General features: G+C 43.2%; 1 protein-coding gene across 8 annotated transcripts in view; it reads left to right on the plus strand.

Annotated features, from left to right (window-relative positions):
* Positions 1-19434, plus strand: part of LOC115413034 (PTB domain-containing engulfment adapter protein 1-like) — an 82193-nt gene that overhangs the window by 13934 nt on the left and 48825 nt on the right. For 7 of the 8 annotated variants that reach the window (XR_003934419.1, XM_030125772.1, XM_030125768.1 and 4 more), the window contains exon 2: positions 15572-15649. Coding sequence is in view for 7 of the 8 variants with exons in the window: in XM_030125772.1 (XP_029981632.1) it covers positions 15622-15649 (28 nt within the window). In the remaining variant the exon portion in view is untranslated. Of the gene's footprint in view, positions 1-4549; positions 4698-15571; positions 15650-19434 lie in introns of those variants that run through there. The other variant, XM_030125766.1, reaches the window with a different exon arrangement.

The following is a 19434-nucleotide window of genomic DNA, read 5'->3' on the forward strand; positions in this document are numbered from 1 at the left end:
TGCATAAACGGGCCCCTGTTTCCTGGAACAGCGTCTGGACCGGCCTCACCACAGCTGTTCATACAGACCCCACCATGAATGGATTCAGCGCAGAGCAGAAAAAAAACACAGCAAAAATAAAGTGTGAACACAACTCAGACCCTCCCCACTTTAAATACTGGGTTTGGCACAAACCCACCACCCAGAGGACCCCAGCCCTTGAGCAAGACCACTGTCCACACACACATTCAGAACCCCATACTGTAAAAAAAAAAAAAACTCCATAAAAATGGTTTTTTACCAGCAGCAGGGGTGCCGAAAAAATACCGTTCAATAACAGAAAATAACCATCTCATAAAAATACGGTAATTTTCCGTAATTAAAATTAAACATAATTAAAACCTTAGTGAGGATGCTCATCTAAATGTGGATTACCTGATTTCAAAGGATCAGTTAAAGCAGTGTTTCTCAACAGGGGCGGTGCTGCCCCCAGGGGGCGTTGGGACACCGGTGGGGGGGCGTTTGGAACAGGCGATTTGGGGAATGTTAATATAAGTATCTTTTTTTATTTTAATTTTTTTTTTTTAGTGATAGTTAACAAGACAATGTGGACAGAAAAACAACAACAACACATATACAAAGAAAAAATCAAACAAATAAACAAACAAAAAACAACAACGACAGAGTATTGACAAACAACAACGACAACATCATATTACAATGAAAAAGATCATAATGTAAAGAGCAACTAAACAATATAGTTTCGTTAGGGGCAATAGGAAAAAGGGGAGGGGGGGAGAGGGGGGAAATAATAATTGTTGTAATAATACACAAATATATAATAATAGGAGCAGTAGTCTAATTTGCTAGTATTATTGTGGCAGCGGTAGCACAAAACAACAATGAGTTAAATAATGCAATATTTGTAATAATGGATTTGTATCAGTTACTGTCTGTTTTGAGTTTATGTGAATTAATTTAAAGGAATATGGCTATGAGGGTGGGGGGGGGTGGAGCCCAGCATGCAGAGCCTGAGGAGGGGAGGACACCATAAACCCCCCCCACACACACACACACAACCTCCAGCACCCCCATGTTAGTATACGTATCAATATCAAGCAGCATCTAATGTCAATGGTGAATTTTAGGGATGCACCATTACCGATACGAGTATCGGGTATCAGCTCTGGTACTCAGTGTGTGTACTTGTATTCATACTCGTAAAAGATATCTGATACAAATGTACTGATCCCACTTGTGTCCGTGTGCCATTCCCAGTTCAGTGCAGCAGGTACGAGGAGGAGGAATAATGTGTGTGAGTGTGAAGAGTGTGGAGACGGAACCAAAGAAATGAGGGTGATCACAGTAAGGCTGACTGACAGTACTGTTACAGACACAGACAGATACAGACGCAGCCTTCTGTCTGTAATCTGACTACATTCCATCTGTGCTGGTGGATGAGTACCCAGACAGAGAATACCAGTGGGAGTACAGAGCGGTGCAGACCCCCACCAGTGGAAGTGAAAACCAAACCTCTCACTCATTTGTCTTTTCTCTTCTGCTGAAGCTAAACTTTTAAACCTTCCAGAGAAAACACTAACATTAGTATCACAGTAGTGTTCCTCTGTCGTCTACAGGTTTGGTATTACTGACTTTCTTCTTCTCATTAAACTTTCCTCTTCTTCGTGGTATTTGTCCAGTATGGTTAATTCAGAGCGGCGCCCCCTGGTGGATTAACTGACAAACGCTCATTCCAACACATTAATTGTCAGTAGCAGCACTTTGTTCCAGTCAGACTAATGACAACGACAATAAAGCACATTTACAAAAGGAACCAACAACTGGAATGGGATTATTAAGGACTAGGATCAGGACTCAGTATCAGCAAGTACTCAAATGGAAGTACTTGTACTCGTACTCAGTCTGGAAAAAAGTGGTATCGGTGCATCCCTAGTGAATTTCCATGCCCCCCCCCCAACTCCTTGCAATAAGGTGCATCCCAGCTATTATTGAGCCCTGCCCCCCCCACCCCCCCACGGATCAAACACAAACATCACATGACAGATGTACCAGAAGGTTCTGTGGTTTTTAAGTGTTGGCCACAAAAAGTATCTGAGAACTCGACCCTAAACCCAAGATGAAATGTGTACATTTGGACTGAATATGAACCGTCATCTAATGCATCTGCAGCCGTTGTCATGTGGACACCGGGGGGGCAGACGCAGGTTTACCCATGGGTTGCCATGGAGACGCTGTTTGAGTGGGGGTTGTACAGATCCAGGTCCACTGGTCTGGTTTGGATCTGGTCTTTCAGGTGTGTGTCTGCCCCCCCCCCCCCCCGCTCCTCTGACAGTTCATCTCTTTGTGGTAAAAAGGCCAAAGGGGTGTTAGATTTGAAAGGAGGATGACACCAGTTCATGTGTGAGCAGACCTGTTCCTGCTGGACTCTGCAAAAACCTCCAGGGTTAGAGGTAACCCATACAGACCCAGACCTGCTTTTACGGCACTGCCCAAATGAAGGTTTTGTCTGTTGAACCTTTATTAACCCTTTGATGCCTGACGTCCACATGTGGACTCATAGTTGAACTGATGTTCCAAAGGGTTCTAGAGGTACTATAGTCCAGACCACATGGGTTCAGTCAGTACAGACCAGGTCTGTCAAACTCATGTTAGTTCAGTTCCACATTCAGACTAATCTGATCTAAAGTGGACCGGACCAGTGAAATAATATAAATAATAGGATAATTAAAGTGAAAAAACTAAATTCCATCATTAAAATCTACAAACTGTACTTGAACATAACATGAACAAATATGAACAACCTGAAAATTCTTTAGTAACATAAGTGCAATGTTAACAATATTACACCTTAGTTTATCATTTATACATGTGAATCACAACTTAGAGATCACAGCGGATCTACAAATACACACAACATTTAATAACAGGCAGAATATTATTAAAATTCCACACACTTCTAGTAAGATATTTCAGATATTCACTTTTTTTTTTTGTAAAAGGCCAGTCTGTAAATGTAAATGTTTTTGTGTAATTTTACGGTTTTTTTGCACTAAAACAAAGAGACACATTTACAGTTTTCAATATTTATAGGTTAACATGATAGTATTTTACTGGTTTCGATCCACTTCAGGCTGAAATGACCTAAAATGATTCTAACATCCTTGATTGTTAAAGGTGCTGGAGACTTCCGTGACCAATTTTTCATCAGATCTGTCAAACCTCAGTCATATCCTCAGTATCACGCATCTGTAAGTCTGTCTGGGATTATTCACCTGAATCTCTTGCATTATGGTGAACAATTTTGATGTGCCATCCACCAGAAACAGACCGTGTGTTTACATTCAGACCCGGGATGGGAACTCGGGCATCTTTGGAATTTTCTGTTGCAACGTGCATTGTGGGAAACGGAGGCTCCCGCTGCGTGAACCTCTGTTTCCCACAATGCACATTACGACAAAAAATTCTGAAGATGCCCTTTAAGCGTTAAAGGTGGACGTTTGGGTCTTTGTGTGTGCGGCTCCCAGAGGCTGGACCCTCAGTGGCTGGACCCTCAGTGGCTGGACCCTCAGAGGTTGGACCCTCAGTGGCTGGACCCTCAGTGGCTGGACCCTCAGAGGTTGGACCCTCAGTGGCTGGACCCTCAGTGGCTGGACCCTCAGAGGTTGGACCCTCAGTGGCTGGACCCTCAGAGGTTGGACCCTCAGTGGCTGGACCCTCAGAGGTTGGACCCTCAGTGGCTGGACCCTCAGAGGCTGGACCTTCAGAGGTTGGACCCTCAGTGGCTGGACCCTCAGAGGTTGGACCCTCAGTGGCTGGACCCTCAGAGGTTGGACCCTCAGTGGCTGGACCCTCAGAGGTTGGACCCTCAGTGGCTGGACCCTCAGAGGTTGGACCCTCAGAGGTTGGACCCTCAGTGGCTGGACCCTCAGTGGCTGGACCCTCAGAGGTTGGACCCTCAGTGGCTGGACCCTCAGAGGTTGGACCCTCAGTGGCTGGACCCTCAGAGGTTGGACCCTCAGTGGCTGGACCCTCAGAGGCTGGACCTTCAGAGGTTGGACCCTCAGTGGCTGGACCCTCAGAGGTTGGACCCTCAGTGGCTGGACCCTCAGAGGTTGGACCCTCAGTGGCTGGACCCTCAGAGGCTGGACCTTCAGAGGTTGGACCCTCAGTGGCTGGACCCTCAGAGGTTGGACCCTCAGTGGCTGGACCCTCAGAGGTTGGACCCTCAGAGGTTGGACCCTCAGTGGCTGGACCCTCAGAGGTTGGACCCTCAGTGGCTGGACCCTCAGAGGCTGGACCTTCAGAGGTTGGACCCTCAGAGGCTGGACCCTCAGAGGTCATCGGTGGTATGCTGGTGTATCCTCAGTGGAGCTGCCCCTCTCAGAAGGTGTCTCTCTCTCTCTCTCTCTCTCTCTCTCTCTCTCTCTCTCTCTCTCTCTTTTCTGCACATGTAAAACTCCAGTAGAATTCCTCTGGACAAACTGGGCGGAGGAAGTTCTGTTTGAATGTCTCGTATCATGTGTCGAAGGCTAACGCTTCTTGTTGAGTTTGCGAATCCCATCGTCTCCTCCCGTCCGTCCCGTCGTCTCCTCCCGTCCCGCTGTGTCTCTGTTTTGAACACCATCTGGTCCACAGCTGAAAACTATTAGCGTTCCCTGGAACTTCCTTTCCACTGTTCCACTGCAGTTTGAAGAAAAGTAAGTGGGTTTTCTTTCAGCTCTTTGTTTTTGTCGTTTGCTCGTCGTTTCTTCTTCTAAATCTCTTCTTCTGGTGTTTTGCTGCTTTCGTAAACTTAGTCTTGGATCTGCCTTCGGTCCTCAGGGACACAGACGAACCAAACCTGCTTTTGTTAGAACACACTCCGTTCAGCTGAGGAATGCTGGGACTGCATTTGTAAACAGATTGCGTTTACGTCTTATGTACGGCACTGATCCGCCGACGTTCCAGAGCAAAGAGACAAAAACAGAGTCAGTGTTGGTTTAGTGTTTGGAGGTAGAAGCACATCTGGGTCTGATTAGACTACAGCACACACGGCATCACTGCTGCCGAAGGTTCGCATCAGCCGTTTTTAGATGACAAGAAATGTTTGTCTTCACTTCAGAGAATGAAGAGCATCGAAGGAAAGGTCATTTCAAACACCAGTGTGCACGGACACCTGAGAAGCAGATGGTGTAGGTCAGTGGTGGAGGTTGAATTCTGGAATTCTCTTTATAATGAGCTGAAGGACTGAAAAAACACATTCCAACTGAAAAAAGTGGATAACCTCCTAGGACCCACTGTCCACATTTGTGGACAAGAGTTTCACAACTTTATACAAAAAGAAAAAGAAAAGAAAACTGTCCACCACAAAGGACATTCCATGAAAATTTTAAAACTGCATCTGAAAAAACTGTTGCGTCATGATGTTTCCAATATTTGCACTGATTTCATACAAAACAAAAAACGCTGGTACTGTGCTGACATTTCCTGGGTCTGAGGAGGATGAAGAAAGAACATTGAGATTATATGAACAGTTATAAGTTTATACATTTTGCTTCGTATTTGTTTTGCATCTTGTGACATTTATTTACTTATTTTAGTCTGGTATTGTAATTGTTTTGCATCATTTCATCAGGTTTTATCTCTGTTTTGCACTTCACATGTAGTTTTGCACTTGGATTTGTATTCGTTTTGTGTTATCTTTGGATGTGTTTAGTTTGGTTTGTCTGACTTCATACAGTATGATTTTATATCTAGTTGAGTATGGCTAACCATTAAGGCTATTATCATTTAGAAGGGGGCAGGAAATATCAGATTTTCTTCATCCTGCTCCTTTTTGATCGTGGGTGTGTACATGTTTGTTCACCTGATGGTTATTGAATGTCTGCTGATGAAATGCACAACCATGAATGAAATGAAATGAAATATGGTATGGAACCAAACTGGATGGGTCTGCCGTTGGTGGAATACTGTGTGGACTCAAACAGGGTCACAGTAGGTCACGCTCTTTCCCAGAAACTCTCTTTTCCAGGCTGAATTCCACACTTTGTAGTCACTGGAGGTGAACGGTTGGACTGTGAACACGGGCTTTGACATCCCAGTGGTTTTCAGAGGATGACAGTGGACATGAGTCATGGACCGCCTCAACTGTTCCATTACTCTGATACAATTCACATCACATACTATGGTAGACTTAAAGGTGCAGCAGACTTTCATGACCAGTTTTTCCTCAGATCTGTCCATCCTCAGTCATATCCTCAGTTTCATGAATCTGTTTGTCTGTCATTCCTCAGCTGAATCTCCTGCATTACAGTGAACAGGGCTGTGTATCGGCAAGAATTTGGTGATACGATACAAATCACAATACTAGGATCACAATATGATATATCACAATATATCATGATAGTGTTAAAAAAGCAATTTTTTTGTTTATTTCTTTTTTTTTTTTTTTTTTTAAAGATTATTTCCTTGAAGAATTGAATTCCACCATAAATCTGCACAAATACTAAACACATTTTTATTTGATCCCAACAGGATCTAATGTTCTATCACCAAATGTTCCAACTGTGTTCAAACTGAAATTCTGTTTTACAGACATTCCAGTTTCAGATCCTGTTCAAATGTTCAGATTCTATTAGTTCACAACTAACATCAGAACAGGATTTGAGTTCAGTCCCAACAAAGGAATGAACATCTGCCTCTCAGACAGAAAAAAGTGCTTTTAGGATGTTTCAAAGAACCATTATTTAATAAAACAGTGTTAAATAATAATAAATAAAATATAAACAAAAAGAAAACCAAAAAACAAAAATGAACCTCCACAATATCTGCATTTGAATAAATGCCTAAAAATATCCATACAGTACTTTTTAATATCGATACAGTATTGTGAAATTAAATATCATGATATATTGCAGAACTGATATTTTCTAACAGCCCTAACAGTGAACACAGGGCTCTCGCTAGCGTCACTGAACGTCGGGGCCCCTGACGCTGTCCCTGGGGGGCCCCGACGCTGAGATGTGCCCCGTGACACTGTCTTTCCACCAGTGTAGCGGTGTTTTTTTGTGTGTATTCTGCCCCTGCTTGAGTGTTTAGCGGCTAGCTTGACAGATAGATAACAGGTTTACCAAGAAAAGCCAGACGCCCAAAACTTCTGTCCAAAGCTTTTCCTGCAGACTTCAGTGTAAAACTGACACATACAAACAAAACATGTCTGAGTTCTGTTCTGTGTTACAGCATATTGACATAGCATTATACATTCAAATGAACGAGAAAAGATCGCTAGCTTGATGCTAACATAAATGGGAAAATCCATAGACATGCTAACGATTAGCATCTTCAGATCGACTTAAGATTTACGTCTTTTAATCTAACAACAAAAGTTTCCATCACAGACAGGTGTGACTGTTCATTAGCACAACAACTGAACATAAAATACTCACACACAAACGTTCTTTGTGTCCACACAAACACAATGACACAAACGTGTCTGCTACTTCCTTCCATGTCTGAACTGACTACGGTAACACCCAAAGGACAAAACACACACCACTGACACTGATTCCACCACCAGAGGGCCCCCTTTGACTGCTGCAACAACACAACATCACAGTGTGTGTGTGTGTGTGTGTGTGTGTGTGTGTGTGTGATGGTCCAGTGTAATGAGAACCAGATTTGAATGTGAATAAATCTGTTCCTTTGTCTTGGCTCAAAGCGCTGCAGACAGGAAATGACAACAATAGAAGCCACACCCCTTTGTGTGCCTTGGTATTGTCTGACCCCGCCCACCAAAATCACTTGACTTATGCTCATTGGCTGACAATGAGACTTCAATCAATTTATCTGATTTAAACGAACCCATCACCTGTGGAAAATTAGATCTAAAATGTATCCTGTGCGTGTGTGTGTGTGTGTGTGTGTGTGTGTGTGTGCAGTGTGAGTGCCGCTCCCATTTTCCCGAATTTCGTGCAAGTGAATATTTTTGTATGATCATGTCTGCGTCAAAGCGCAGGAGCAACGCCAAATGCAAGGGGAATATCGCATCGTTTTTTGGCTTCATTCCTCAAAATTTGCCCCTCAAAATGCAGGAAATAGTGTTTCAGAGAGTTAGACATTTCTAAATTTTCCAGGTGAGGATGGCCCTGGACCCCCTACAAAACTGGCTCCATGGTGCCCCTACGCTGTGAAAAAATCCTAGTGAGAACCCTGGAACAGTTTCTTAGTTCCATCCACCATGAACAAACCATGTGTTTACACAGAGCCGGGAGGGAACTGGGCATCTGAGGAAGTTTGTGGTGAAGTGCATTGTGGGAAACGCTGGTTCGCGCTGCTGTCTGACAGCAGCAGCTGCTACAGACATGACGCAGAAACGGCAGGAGCTCCCTTCCCTCTGTGCATACTCCTCCAGCCGTTTCCGCGTTTCAGCCGTTTCTGCGTCGTGTTTGTTTCATTCATGTAATATATTTAATGTAGAGTCAAAAATAAATTATTTACTTATTACTTATTAGATCTTAACAATTGTAGCCTTCAAAAATCCTCAAAAATGAGCTCCACATTCTTAAATCCACACTGGCCTCATTCCATAGTTTAACTCCTACAACACATATACATCTGCTTTAAGTCTCCTTTCTAGCTTTTTCTTCAACACATTTACAAACATCTGGTAAATCATATTCAGACTCATGTTCAGAAGAACCTCTGTACACAGACAGGGAGTCACTTTAATTTGGATTCATACATTATTGGTATTATTTTATAGTAAAGCAAATCATTACATTTCATAATATGGGATTTCATAAATAATTCAGTTGTATGTTCATAGTAACCGACCTTAATAATTAATTGGTTGGTTGGTTGGGTTTGGGTTGGTTGGTTGGTTGGTTGGTTGGTTGGGTTCAGGTTGGTTGGGTTCAGGTTGGTTGGTTGGTTGGGTTCGGTTGGGTTTGGGTTGGTTGGTTGGTTGGTTGGGTTCGGGTTGGTTGGTTGGTTGGTTGGTTGGGTTCAGGTTGGTTGGGTTCAGGTTGGTTGGTTGGTTGGGTTCGGTTGGGTTTGGGTTGGTTGGTTGGTTGGGTTCAGGTTGGTTGGTTGGTTGGTTGGGTTCAGGTTGGTTGGTTGGTTGGGTTCAGGTTGGTTGGTTGGTTGGGTTCGGTTGGGTTTGGGTTGGTTGGTTGGTTGGTCGGTTGGGTTCAGGTTGGTTGGTTGGTTGGGTTCGGTTGGGTTTGGGTTGGTTGGTTGGTTGGTCGGTTGGGTTCAGGTTGGTTGGTTGGGTTTGGGTTTGTTGGTTGGTTGGTTGTTATTACGTTATCGGCTGCTACTACGTGATTGGCCATTATAACGTTATCGGCTGTTACTACGTTATCTGCTGTTATTTCGTTATCGGCTGTTATTACGTTATCGGCTGTTATTACGTTATCGGTTGTTATTACGTTATCGGCTGTTATTACGTTATCGGCTGTTATTACGTTATCTGCTGTTATTACGTTATCGGCTGTTATTACGTTATCTGCTGTTATTACGTTATCTGCTGTTATTACGTTATCGGCTGCTACAGAGTCAAATCAAACAGTGGCTGTAATGAGCGAACAGAAAACAGTGGATCCATCCTGTAGATCACACACATACGTCAAAGCAGATGAAAGTGTAGAAGATGAACCTGGAGTAGAAACAGCGTCAGGGACACCAGACCTAAACCAGTCTGTAGTCTGGGATCTGGTGACGCAGGGCCTGTGTGTTCCACTGGTGTTTTCATTTCATTATAACTGCAGTGTTTTTATTCAGCAAGAAAAAAACACACATGGAACAGAAAGAAGAGAAACTGTGTGTGTGTGTGTGTGTGTGTGTGTTTGTGTGTGTTTGTGTGTGTGTTTGTGTGTGTGTGTGTGTGTGTGTGTAGGTGTGTGTGTGTGTGTGTGTGTGTGTGTGTGTGTGTGTGTTTGTGTGTGTGTGTGTGTGTGTTTGTGTGTGTGTGTGTGTGTGTGTGTATGTGTGTGTTGCTGACGTTGCAGTGCCACACAGGAAACCATTAGAACAGGCCAAACTCTGCAGCTGTCAGTCAAATGAATGCCCCTCCCACCCAGGTGTGAGACGACCAATGTTCTAATAGTTTTGGATTTTTCATTCTAGTTTAGTTTTATTTAGTTTGGACTCTTTTTTCTTTAATTCAGTTAGTTTTAATTAAGTTTTAGAGCAGGTTTGATAGTTTTTATTAGTTTTCGTTATTTTCTAAATGCTTAGTCTTAGTTTGGTTTTATTTTTTTTCTAAATGCTTAGTTTTAGTATTAGTATTAGTTGTAGTTCAGTGGTCTCTTTTCTCTTCTTCTCTGTGCTCCTATTCAAATCAATCCCAGACAGGACTCTGCTGCTTTAGTCTCCATGTTTCCAGGTAGAGTGGGGACCAGAAGACGACTGGAAACCACAAGTGAACACAAGTGACGGACCCTTAAATATCATATGGTGACAGCAGAGAAAACTGCTTGAGGGAAATAAATCCATTTTGTATCAGTCCGACATTGACAAAGACAAAAACGAAGGGAATTTGATCCATAATTTTTATGTATTTTAGTTAGTTTTGTAAACACACAATACAGTTTCAGTCAGAAAAGCAGACTTAGTCCAGACGCAGACAGTCCATTCAAATCTAAAATCCTGGCCTGTCTCAGTGGTTACAGGACCAGGGTCTAATGCTCAGCTCAGTCCAGGTCCGATTTTCCAGTCGTCTGCAGAGTGAACTCTGACTCTGGTCAAATGTAAACAACAACAGTGTCCTAGTCCTGGTCCTGGTCCTGGTCCTGCAGTCCTGTCTTTGACCACATGTTCAGTCCTAATCCACAGCAGTTGTATTTTTGAGCTGCATAAGTCTGGTGTTTTTTCAGACTGTGGAATGTCCCAGACCCACCCTGAAGCTGCTTCCATTTAAATGTCCTCCAGGTCTGTGCAGGGCCTCTGTTGGACTACATGTCCTCCAGGTCTGTGCAGGGCCTCTGTTGGACTACATGTCCTCCAGGTCTGTGCAGGGCCTCTGTTGGACTACATGTCCTCCAGGTCTGTGCAGGGCCTCTGTTGGACTACATGTCCTCCAGGTCTGTGCAGGGCCTCTGTTGGACTACATGTCCTCCAGGTCTGTGCAGGGCCTCTGTTGGACTACATGTCCTCCAGGTCTGTGCAGGGCCTCTGTTAGACTACATGTCCTCCAGGTCTGTGCAGGGCCTCTGTTGGACTACATGTCCTCCAGGTCTGTGCAGGGCCTCTGTTGGACTACATGTCCTCCAGGTCTGTGCAGGGCCTCTGTTGGACTACATGTCCTCCAGGTCTGTGCAGGGCCTCTGTTGGACTACATGTCCTCCAGGTCTCCATGTCACTCCACCTGCCCCTCCTGCCCCTCCTGCCCCACCTGCTTCACCCCAAATTTTAAATAACTGATAAATCTTTTCTTTGGTCCTTGTCGATCTGACCAACTCCAAACCTGTCACATACAATTAAAGTGTATTTCTGTCTGATTGGTTGGTGGGTGTGTTCGTATAAACAGTCCTACCTAGCGTAGATCAGGACTAGCCTACTTCAGTCTGGTCCCTCTTGGGGGGGGGGGGGGGGGGGTCACTGGGTTCAGTTCATGTTCAGGTTGAATGTGTAGCTTCTACATTTTTTAAGCTAGTAGCCTAGCCCTGTGTCAGCGACTGGTGGAGGAGCGTCTACCATCAGGACTGACTTCAGATCAGCTGGTGTCATTGGACCTGGATTAAACAGACTGTGTAGTATTAAAGGAACAGCAGCATTCATTATATACAGCAGGGCTGTCAAACATGCATCCCAGGGCTCAAATGCTGCCCCCCCCCCCCCCAAAGGTTCCAATCCAACCCCTGGGATGAATTTCCAAAGTGTCTAAATTCCACAGTCCAGGCTGTGGAACTCATGTTAGTGTGGGTTCCACATCCAGACCAATCTGATCTACAGTCCAATAAGAACAGCAGAAGAACCCACACAGAAGAATGACTGCAGATTTACTACTGGGTTTGATGGAAAAAATAATGACATTATGTCTGTAAATAATGACAACTGCAAATGTTTGTCTTTGTTTTAGTGCAAAAAATCACATGAAATTATGAAACTATTTCCATTTCCAAACTCTCCTGTACCAATAAAATGTGACTAACCTGAACAAATGTGTCCAACCTGAAATGTCTGTATTAAATTCAGTCCAGTTTGAACTCTTTTCTTCCTGTTCCTCAGTGTTTAGTGTCTTTGCAAATCTGATCCAGAATGCACATGGACTAATGAGAAGTGGAGGAAGAAGACTGAGAAAATTACACTGATTTTTCTGAAGAAACTTCAGTTTTTTTCAGGTTATTCACATCTTTTTTGTTTGAATAGTTTATAAAAGTAAGTATTTTCATAATTTAATGGGGTTTTTTTGCACTAAAACACAGACAAAAATTCTGAGTTGTCATTATTTATATCAGTGTGGGCTGCTGGTCTTTCACACAGTTGAAGCTCATTGTCGCTTACATCAAAAAAATGGTCCAGTTCTTTAAACACAAATTGCTCCTCTGTTCCATCAGCTCTGTGTGCCTTCATGTGCACCTGTTACAGAGTTAGTTCAGTCTGACTGATGGAACTGTCTACAAAACCATATTAAATTGAACAAGAAATGATTCAATTCTGTAACTGAAACAAGAAAACCTGTTCCTTCAGTCCAGTGTACCAGTTAGTCCAGTGCTTGTGTTTTCTTCCAGGTCAGTAAATGAACAGTTCATTTGGTTTCTGTGATTTCACAGCAGAATGTGTGACGGTATTAAACTGAACTGTGTCAGTGAAGGAGCAGATCTGAAAACAGCTGTCAATCAAACCACATTCAGCCTTCGGACCCGTCCTCCAATCAGCACGTGGAAGCTCAGCGTCCGGCCCGGCCGAGCTCCGCCCACAGCTCCGTTTACCCCCGGAGACGCCGAGCGTCCGGGGGCGGGACAACATGGTGTCATGTGTCCAGTGCTGGTCCAGTTTGTAGTGGTTTTAAACCAGTTCCACTCAGTCCCATTGAAGTGCATGGACGCTGAGCGTCTACGGACAAATGCACTGAGCAGAGATGGAATGAACAAACACAGACACGGGAACGGAGGAGAAGTGAACAACATCCAGTCCACTGATCTGGGATCAAACTGATTCTGAACCAACTGGTCTGAGAGATGAACGTGTTCCAACACATTTGGAGTCAATGAAATGAAAACAACTGAACAGATTTGAGCATTTAATGGGAGTCATTTTAGGAGAAGATGAGCTTCCACTGCAGTCTGACACAAACAGCTGTGATTTCTGGGTTCTTCTGTTCTTATTTGACTGGTTGGGTCCACTGCAGATCAAATCAGACTGAATGTGGAACCTGAAAAAAAATGAGTTTGAGAACCCTGATCTACAGTTAATTTAATGCAATGAATGAGGAGCAACTGTGCTGTCAGGAGGGGGAGGGTTGTCTGTCCAATCAACAGCTTGTAAACACCCCCCCACCACCACCACCACCACCACAGGGCTGTAAGAAAATATCGGTTCTGCAATATATCGTGACATTTCATTTCACAACACTGTATCCATATTAAAAAGTACTGTATGGATATTTTTAGGTATTTATTCAAATGCAGATATTGTGGAGGTTCATTTTTTGGGGTTTTCTTTATTGTTTCTATTTTATTTATTCTTATTTAACACTCTTCTATTCAATAATATTCGTTCCTTCGTTGGATTGAACTCAAATCCTGTTCTGATGTTCGTTGTGAACTAATAGAATCTGAACATTTGAACAGGATCTGAAACTGGAATGTCTGTAAAACAGAATTTCAGTTTGAACACAGTTTGAACATTTGCTGATAGAACATTAGATCCTGTTGGGATCAAATACAAATGTGTTTAGTATGTGTGCAGGTTTCTGCTGGAATTCAATTCTTCCAGGAAATAATCATTAAAAAAAAGAAAAAAACAAAATCCTTTTTAACAGTATATTGTGATATATTGTATCATGATCCTAGTATTGTGAATTGTATGGTATTGCCAGATTCTTGCCGGTACACAGCCCCACCTCACCACCACTGGGGCCTGGTTGGTACTAATTCATTCCATTCAGTTTATGATTAAAATACTCTTAAAAGCTTTGGTTTTTCTTTTCTTCCTTCTTTCAGGTATTCTTTAGCTCAGCAGAAGGAACTCCAGGAGTGTATTTAAATAATCAAACAGTCGCCTCCATAACGTGTGCACAATGTGACACTTGGGTCCGCTGTCCCCGCAGACCGGCCCAAGGACGCAGTGTCCAGGCCCAGTGGACTTCCATAATCAATATTCCTCCCTCCTTCACTGGTGGAAATGTGCAGGGCCTTAGGCAGAACACCTACTGCACTGCTCGACTTTGCAAATAAATTAAATCCTGCCCAAGCAATTTAAGAAATGAAGTGAGTTTTCACATCTTTGACATTTGTCCTCTATCAGGAAAAAGTCTGAGCTGCTCTAAGGTTTTAGTGAATAGAAAACAAAAAAAGCCTTACTTTCCCCAACAAACCCCAGTGCCAGGACAGTGTGGTGTCCGTGTGTTTGTACTTCCACTCAACAGTTTGGTGGATCCGTTTGATACGGATGTTTCATTAGCAGTGTTTAGAACAGGGTTCTCAAACTCCTGTTCTTTCAGGTTCCACATTCAGTCTGATCTGATCTCCAGCGGACCCAACCAGTCAAATAAGAACAGAAGAACCCAGAAACACTGACAATAATGGCAATTTATGTCTGTGTTTTAGTGAAAGAAAACCCATTAAATTATGAAAATACTTACTTTTATAAACTATCCAAACAAAAAAGATGTGAATAACCTGAAAAAACTGACATTTCTTCAGATAAATCAGTGTAATTTTCTCAGTCTTCTTCCTCCACTTCTCATTAGTCCATGTGCATTCTGGATCAGATCTCCAAAGACACTAAACACTGAGGAACAGGAAGAAAAGAGTTCAAACTGGACTGAATTTAATACAGACATTTCAGGTTGGACACATTTGTTCAGGTTAGTCACATTTTATTGGTACAGGAGAGTTTGGAAATGGAAAGAGTTTCATAATTTAATGTGATTTTTTTACACTAAAACAAAGACAAACATTTGCAGTTGTCATTATTTACAGACATAATGTAATATTATTGTTTCCCATCAAACCCAGTAGTAAATCTGCAGTCGTTCTTCTGTGTGGGTTCTTCTGCTGTTCTTATTGGACTGTAGATCAGATTGGTCTGGATGTGGAACCCACACTAACATGAGTTCCACAGCCTGGACTGTGGAATTTAGACACTTTGTAAATTCATCCCAGGGGTGGGACTGGAACCTTTTGGGGGGGACGCATGTGGACCCTGGGACGCATGTTTGACGGCCCTGGTCTAACAGACTGGACTGAAACAAAGGAACTGCCTGGATTGAACTCAGCAGTCTGTACTGAACTAAAGTACTGCATCAGATGGACGGGGGGGGGGGGGGGGGGTTCCCAGAGAAACCCCAGCTCTGTTTGTGTTTGTTTTTAGTGGATGCCTGTGGTCTGAACCCTTTGTAAGTGTCCTGTCGCTGCTGCTTTTCCAGGTGGAATATTGGCAGATCCTCAGGAGGGAGCGTAGAACCACAGTTTCACTATGAACCGAGCCTTCAACAGGAAAAGAGGTAAGGAGCACTAAGACACACCCACTACAGCCCAGGTTAAAACGGAGTGCAGTCCAGTTAGTCCAGTCCAGTCTGTAAAACAGAATTACAGTTTGAACACAGGAACATTTGGTGATAGAACATTAGATCCTGTTGGGATCAAATAAAAATGTGTTTAGTATTTGTGCAGATTTATGATGGAATTCAATTCTTCCAGGAAATAATCATGTAAAAAAGAAACAAACCAAAAAAACTGGCTGTTCAACAGTATTATGATATATCGTATCATGATCCTAGTATTGTGATTTGTATCGTATCACCAGATTCTTGCTGATACACAGCCCCAATTACAGCCCTGTAAACCAGGGCTGTCAAACTCGTTTTTTGTAAAAGTATAGTTTGGTAATGTAAATAGTTTCGTGTAATTTTACTTTTTTACACCAAAAAAACAAAGACAGAATTTGGGGTTGTCATTAGAGATCGACCGATATGGGTTTTTCAGGGCCGATACCGATTATTAGTAGTTAGAGGAGGCTGATAACCAATATTTGGAGCCGATATTCATTTGCAGTAACAGTGTAAAAATTGGCATGAAAAATTTTGAATAATGCAAACACTGAACTTTGTTTAAATGCCTAAAACATGTTTATTTAATCAAATAAATAGAAAATAATAGCTCCAGAAGTGCATGGATTTCCTAGACTCAGAAACAACTCTTATAAAGTTGAATAAAAGCTTAAATAAATAGCTCCCTTAAGTTTTTCCACAGTAAATAAAGTAAAATTTAAATATAACTATAATGACTTATCTTTGTATTAAGTTCAAACAGAACAAAAATAAGGGAGACTCTTGTAAACTCTTGGGCCACATGCTGACATCTGCTCAACTCATCATGCTTCATTTATTACAGCATTTGGGAAGCCTTAACTTGATTTCATTATTAAATTTTATATTTTACCATGCGACAGCAGGGACCCTGTCATTCAAAACTATGTTGCTACATTATAAATGATTAATATGACAAAAGCTGCATAAAAAAGTATAATAGTGGCTATGAGTGCAGTTAAACTCCTGACAAAACACAAACAGCCTTTAGGGCTTTAATGAGCACACACAGGATTTAAAATGTTCCACCATGTTCAGATAAATCACTTCTGAACTTTACTCTCTCTCTCATCTTCACTTTAATTTTCAGATCATAGGACTAGAAAGCTCACAGCAACATTAGTAGTTGTGAGTTGTAGAGTTCTTCATGTGACTTTAACACAAACACACACTATTACATTACATACCAACACAGTCTCACCCCAAATAGTCAGAAATCGATGCATGCGGTCAGAGCCCCACAGCGGCACTATTTGACGCGGGGGGGTGTACTCCTTCCGCGTCGGAGTACGCACCACGGAGAGGCAAAGGTTTCTGGTGTGAGAAGCTCTGGAGAGAAAACACGTGTCAAAGGTAAACGCAGAAAACTCCTCTGAAACTGTACGAAACATCCCTGTGCTCTGCATCTGATAACTACTACTAATGTTTCAGAATAATGTCAGAGCAGAGGAAACATTAGCGGCAGCTCTGCTAACACATATTACCTCCTGACCTGAGTGTGAATTAGACTGCTGATAATATGGAGATGGAAACAGAGAGAGAACATGTATGTAGAACAGTCTCATCCTAAGTCAGTCCCAGTCTGTGTGTGAGGACAGCTTCAGCCTCAACCAATCAGAGGGCGCAGAGTGGATGGTGCAGGAGAGAGAGAGAGAGAGAGAGGCGCGGCTGCATCTGAGCCGAAATAACCCAGTTTGAAATTGATTTCTTAATATCGGCCCGTCAGATTAAAAAAAGGCTGATACCGATATACGTCAAATTCCCAAATATCGGCGCCGATAATCTGCCCGGCCGATAATCGGTCGACCTCTAGTTGTCATTATTTATAGGTTATTCTGATAATATTTTACTGGTTCTGACCCACTTCAGATGTAATTGGACTGTATGTGTCTGTATGTGGAACCTGAAATAAAATGGTTTTGACCCCACTGATAGTTAATCATAATGGATTAGATTTATACAGCGCTTTTCTATGAACACATACTCAGAGTGCGTGCAGAGGATCCATTCTTCATTCGCTCTCACATTCACACTGTGGTGGTGGTAAACTATCGTACTTTCCGGGCTATAAGGTGCAGGTGTCCACGTTATGACATGAGATACTTCCACAGACAGATGTTAAACAGACAGATGATTTAAGTATTTCTTTCCATCCCTTCAGTGCTTTTGTCCAAACAGTGTGTGTACCGTCAGTAAACGTCAGGAACAGGCTGGTTCACAAACCCACAACAGTCACTGATCTGTGTCTTCCTCTTCTTCTGCTCGTTAAACCGCTGCAGTCGTCTTCTTCAGTGTTCTTCAGATGAACATCCTCAAAGGCTCCGTCACACTCCTTCTACGTCTCTCCTCCGTTGTTGCTCAGTGGCACTTCGGTGCTGCAGCTCTATTTCCTTCTTTACAGACACATCGATTGGTTTGAACTTCAAAGCTGCATCATGTGCATTTCTTGGTGTGTTTTCCATGATGAGGGTTTGTGCATGACACGCAAAATGACTGTTCAAAGTTCAGCTTCAAACTCCTCCTCTTCATCACCTCTTCCTCCTGTCCGTCTGTCTCACTTTTGTGCTTCCTGTTAGAGCGCCCCCTGGAGGACGTTAGCCTGTATAAACCTATACTAGAGCTGCATCGCTGTATGAGCCGCAGGGTTCAAAATGAGAAAAAGTAGCGGCTTATAGTCCGGAAAGTACGGTCCATGTGCATCCACAGCTGTCCTGGGGCAGACTGACGGAGGCGTGGCTGACAACGGCCCCTCCCACCACCACCGAACATTCACACACACTCATACACCAGTGTGAGTAACAGCACTGGAGGCAGGGAGGAGGAAGTGTCTTCACTAAGGACACAACAGCACATGGACAGAGCGGGATTCAAACCGCCAACCCTTTGGTTATTGGACGACCCGCTCTACCACCTCCAGTATCTTCAGTTTAATTTTTGCTTTTCACATATTCATCCTATGGGCCAGATTGGACCCGTTGACACCTGTGGTTGAAAGTGTCCTCAGGATGGTTTCCCTGCAGTCGTCTACGTCTGTACAGTAAAAAAACCACAGGTGTGAACCAGAGGAGCAGAAGGAGAGCCACTGAACAGACTGAACCACTGTGTGTGTTCTGAGCTCCTGCACTGCTCTGACACCACATGTCCTGTATGAGGCAGTGTGTGTGTGTGTGTGTGTGTGTGTGTGTGTGTGTGTAGGATGGAGTGTACATCTGAACACTTTAATTCACAGTTTACATGGAACAGCATGAACTGATCTGGAGTCAAACACAGGTTCATTTAACTGAAATAGTGTGTGTGTGTGTGCGTGTGTGTGTGTGTGTGTGTGTGTGTGTGTGTGTGTGTGTGTAGAAAAGCATGAGCCTGAGACACACACACACAGACACACACACACACAGACACACACACACAGACACACACACACACACACAGACACACACACACAGACACAGACACACACACACAGACACACACACACACACACAGACACACACACACAGACACACACACACACACACACAGACACACACACACACACACAGACACACACACACACACACACATTAATCTTATTTTCAGTATATGACAGTTCTCTTCTCCTGTTTCTATTCTGGTTCTGTCGTGGACTCACACTACAGTTCCACTGCAGCACTGTCACACTGTGTGTGTGTGTGTGTGTGTGTGTGTGTGTGTGTGTGTGTGTG

This window comes from Sphaeramia orbicularis, chromosome 21, assembly GCF_902148855.1.
Source record: "Sphaeramia orbicularis chromosome 21, fSphaOr1.1, whole genome shotgun sequence".
NCBI lineage: Eukaryota > Metazoa > Chordata > Actinopteri > Kurtiformes > Apogonidae > Sphaeramia > Sphaeramia orbicularis.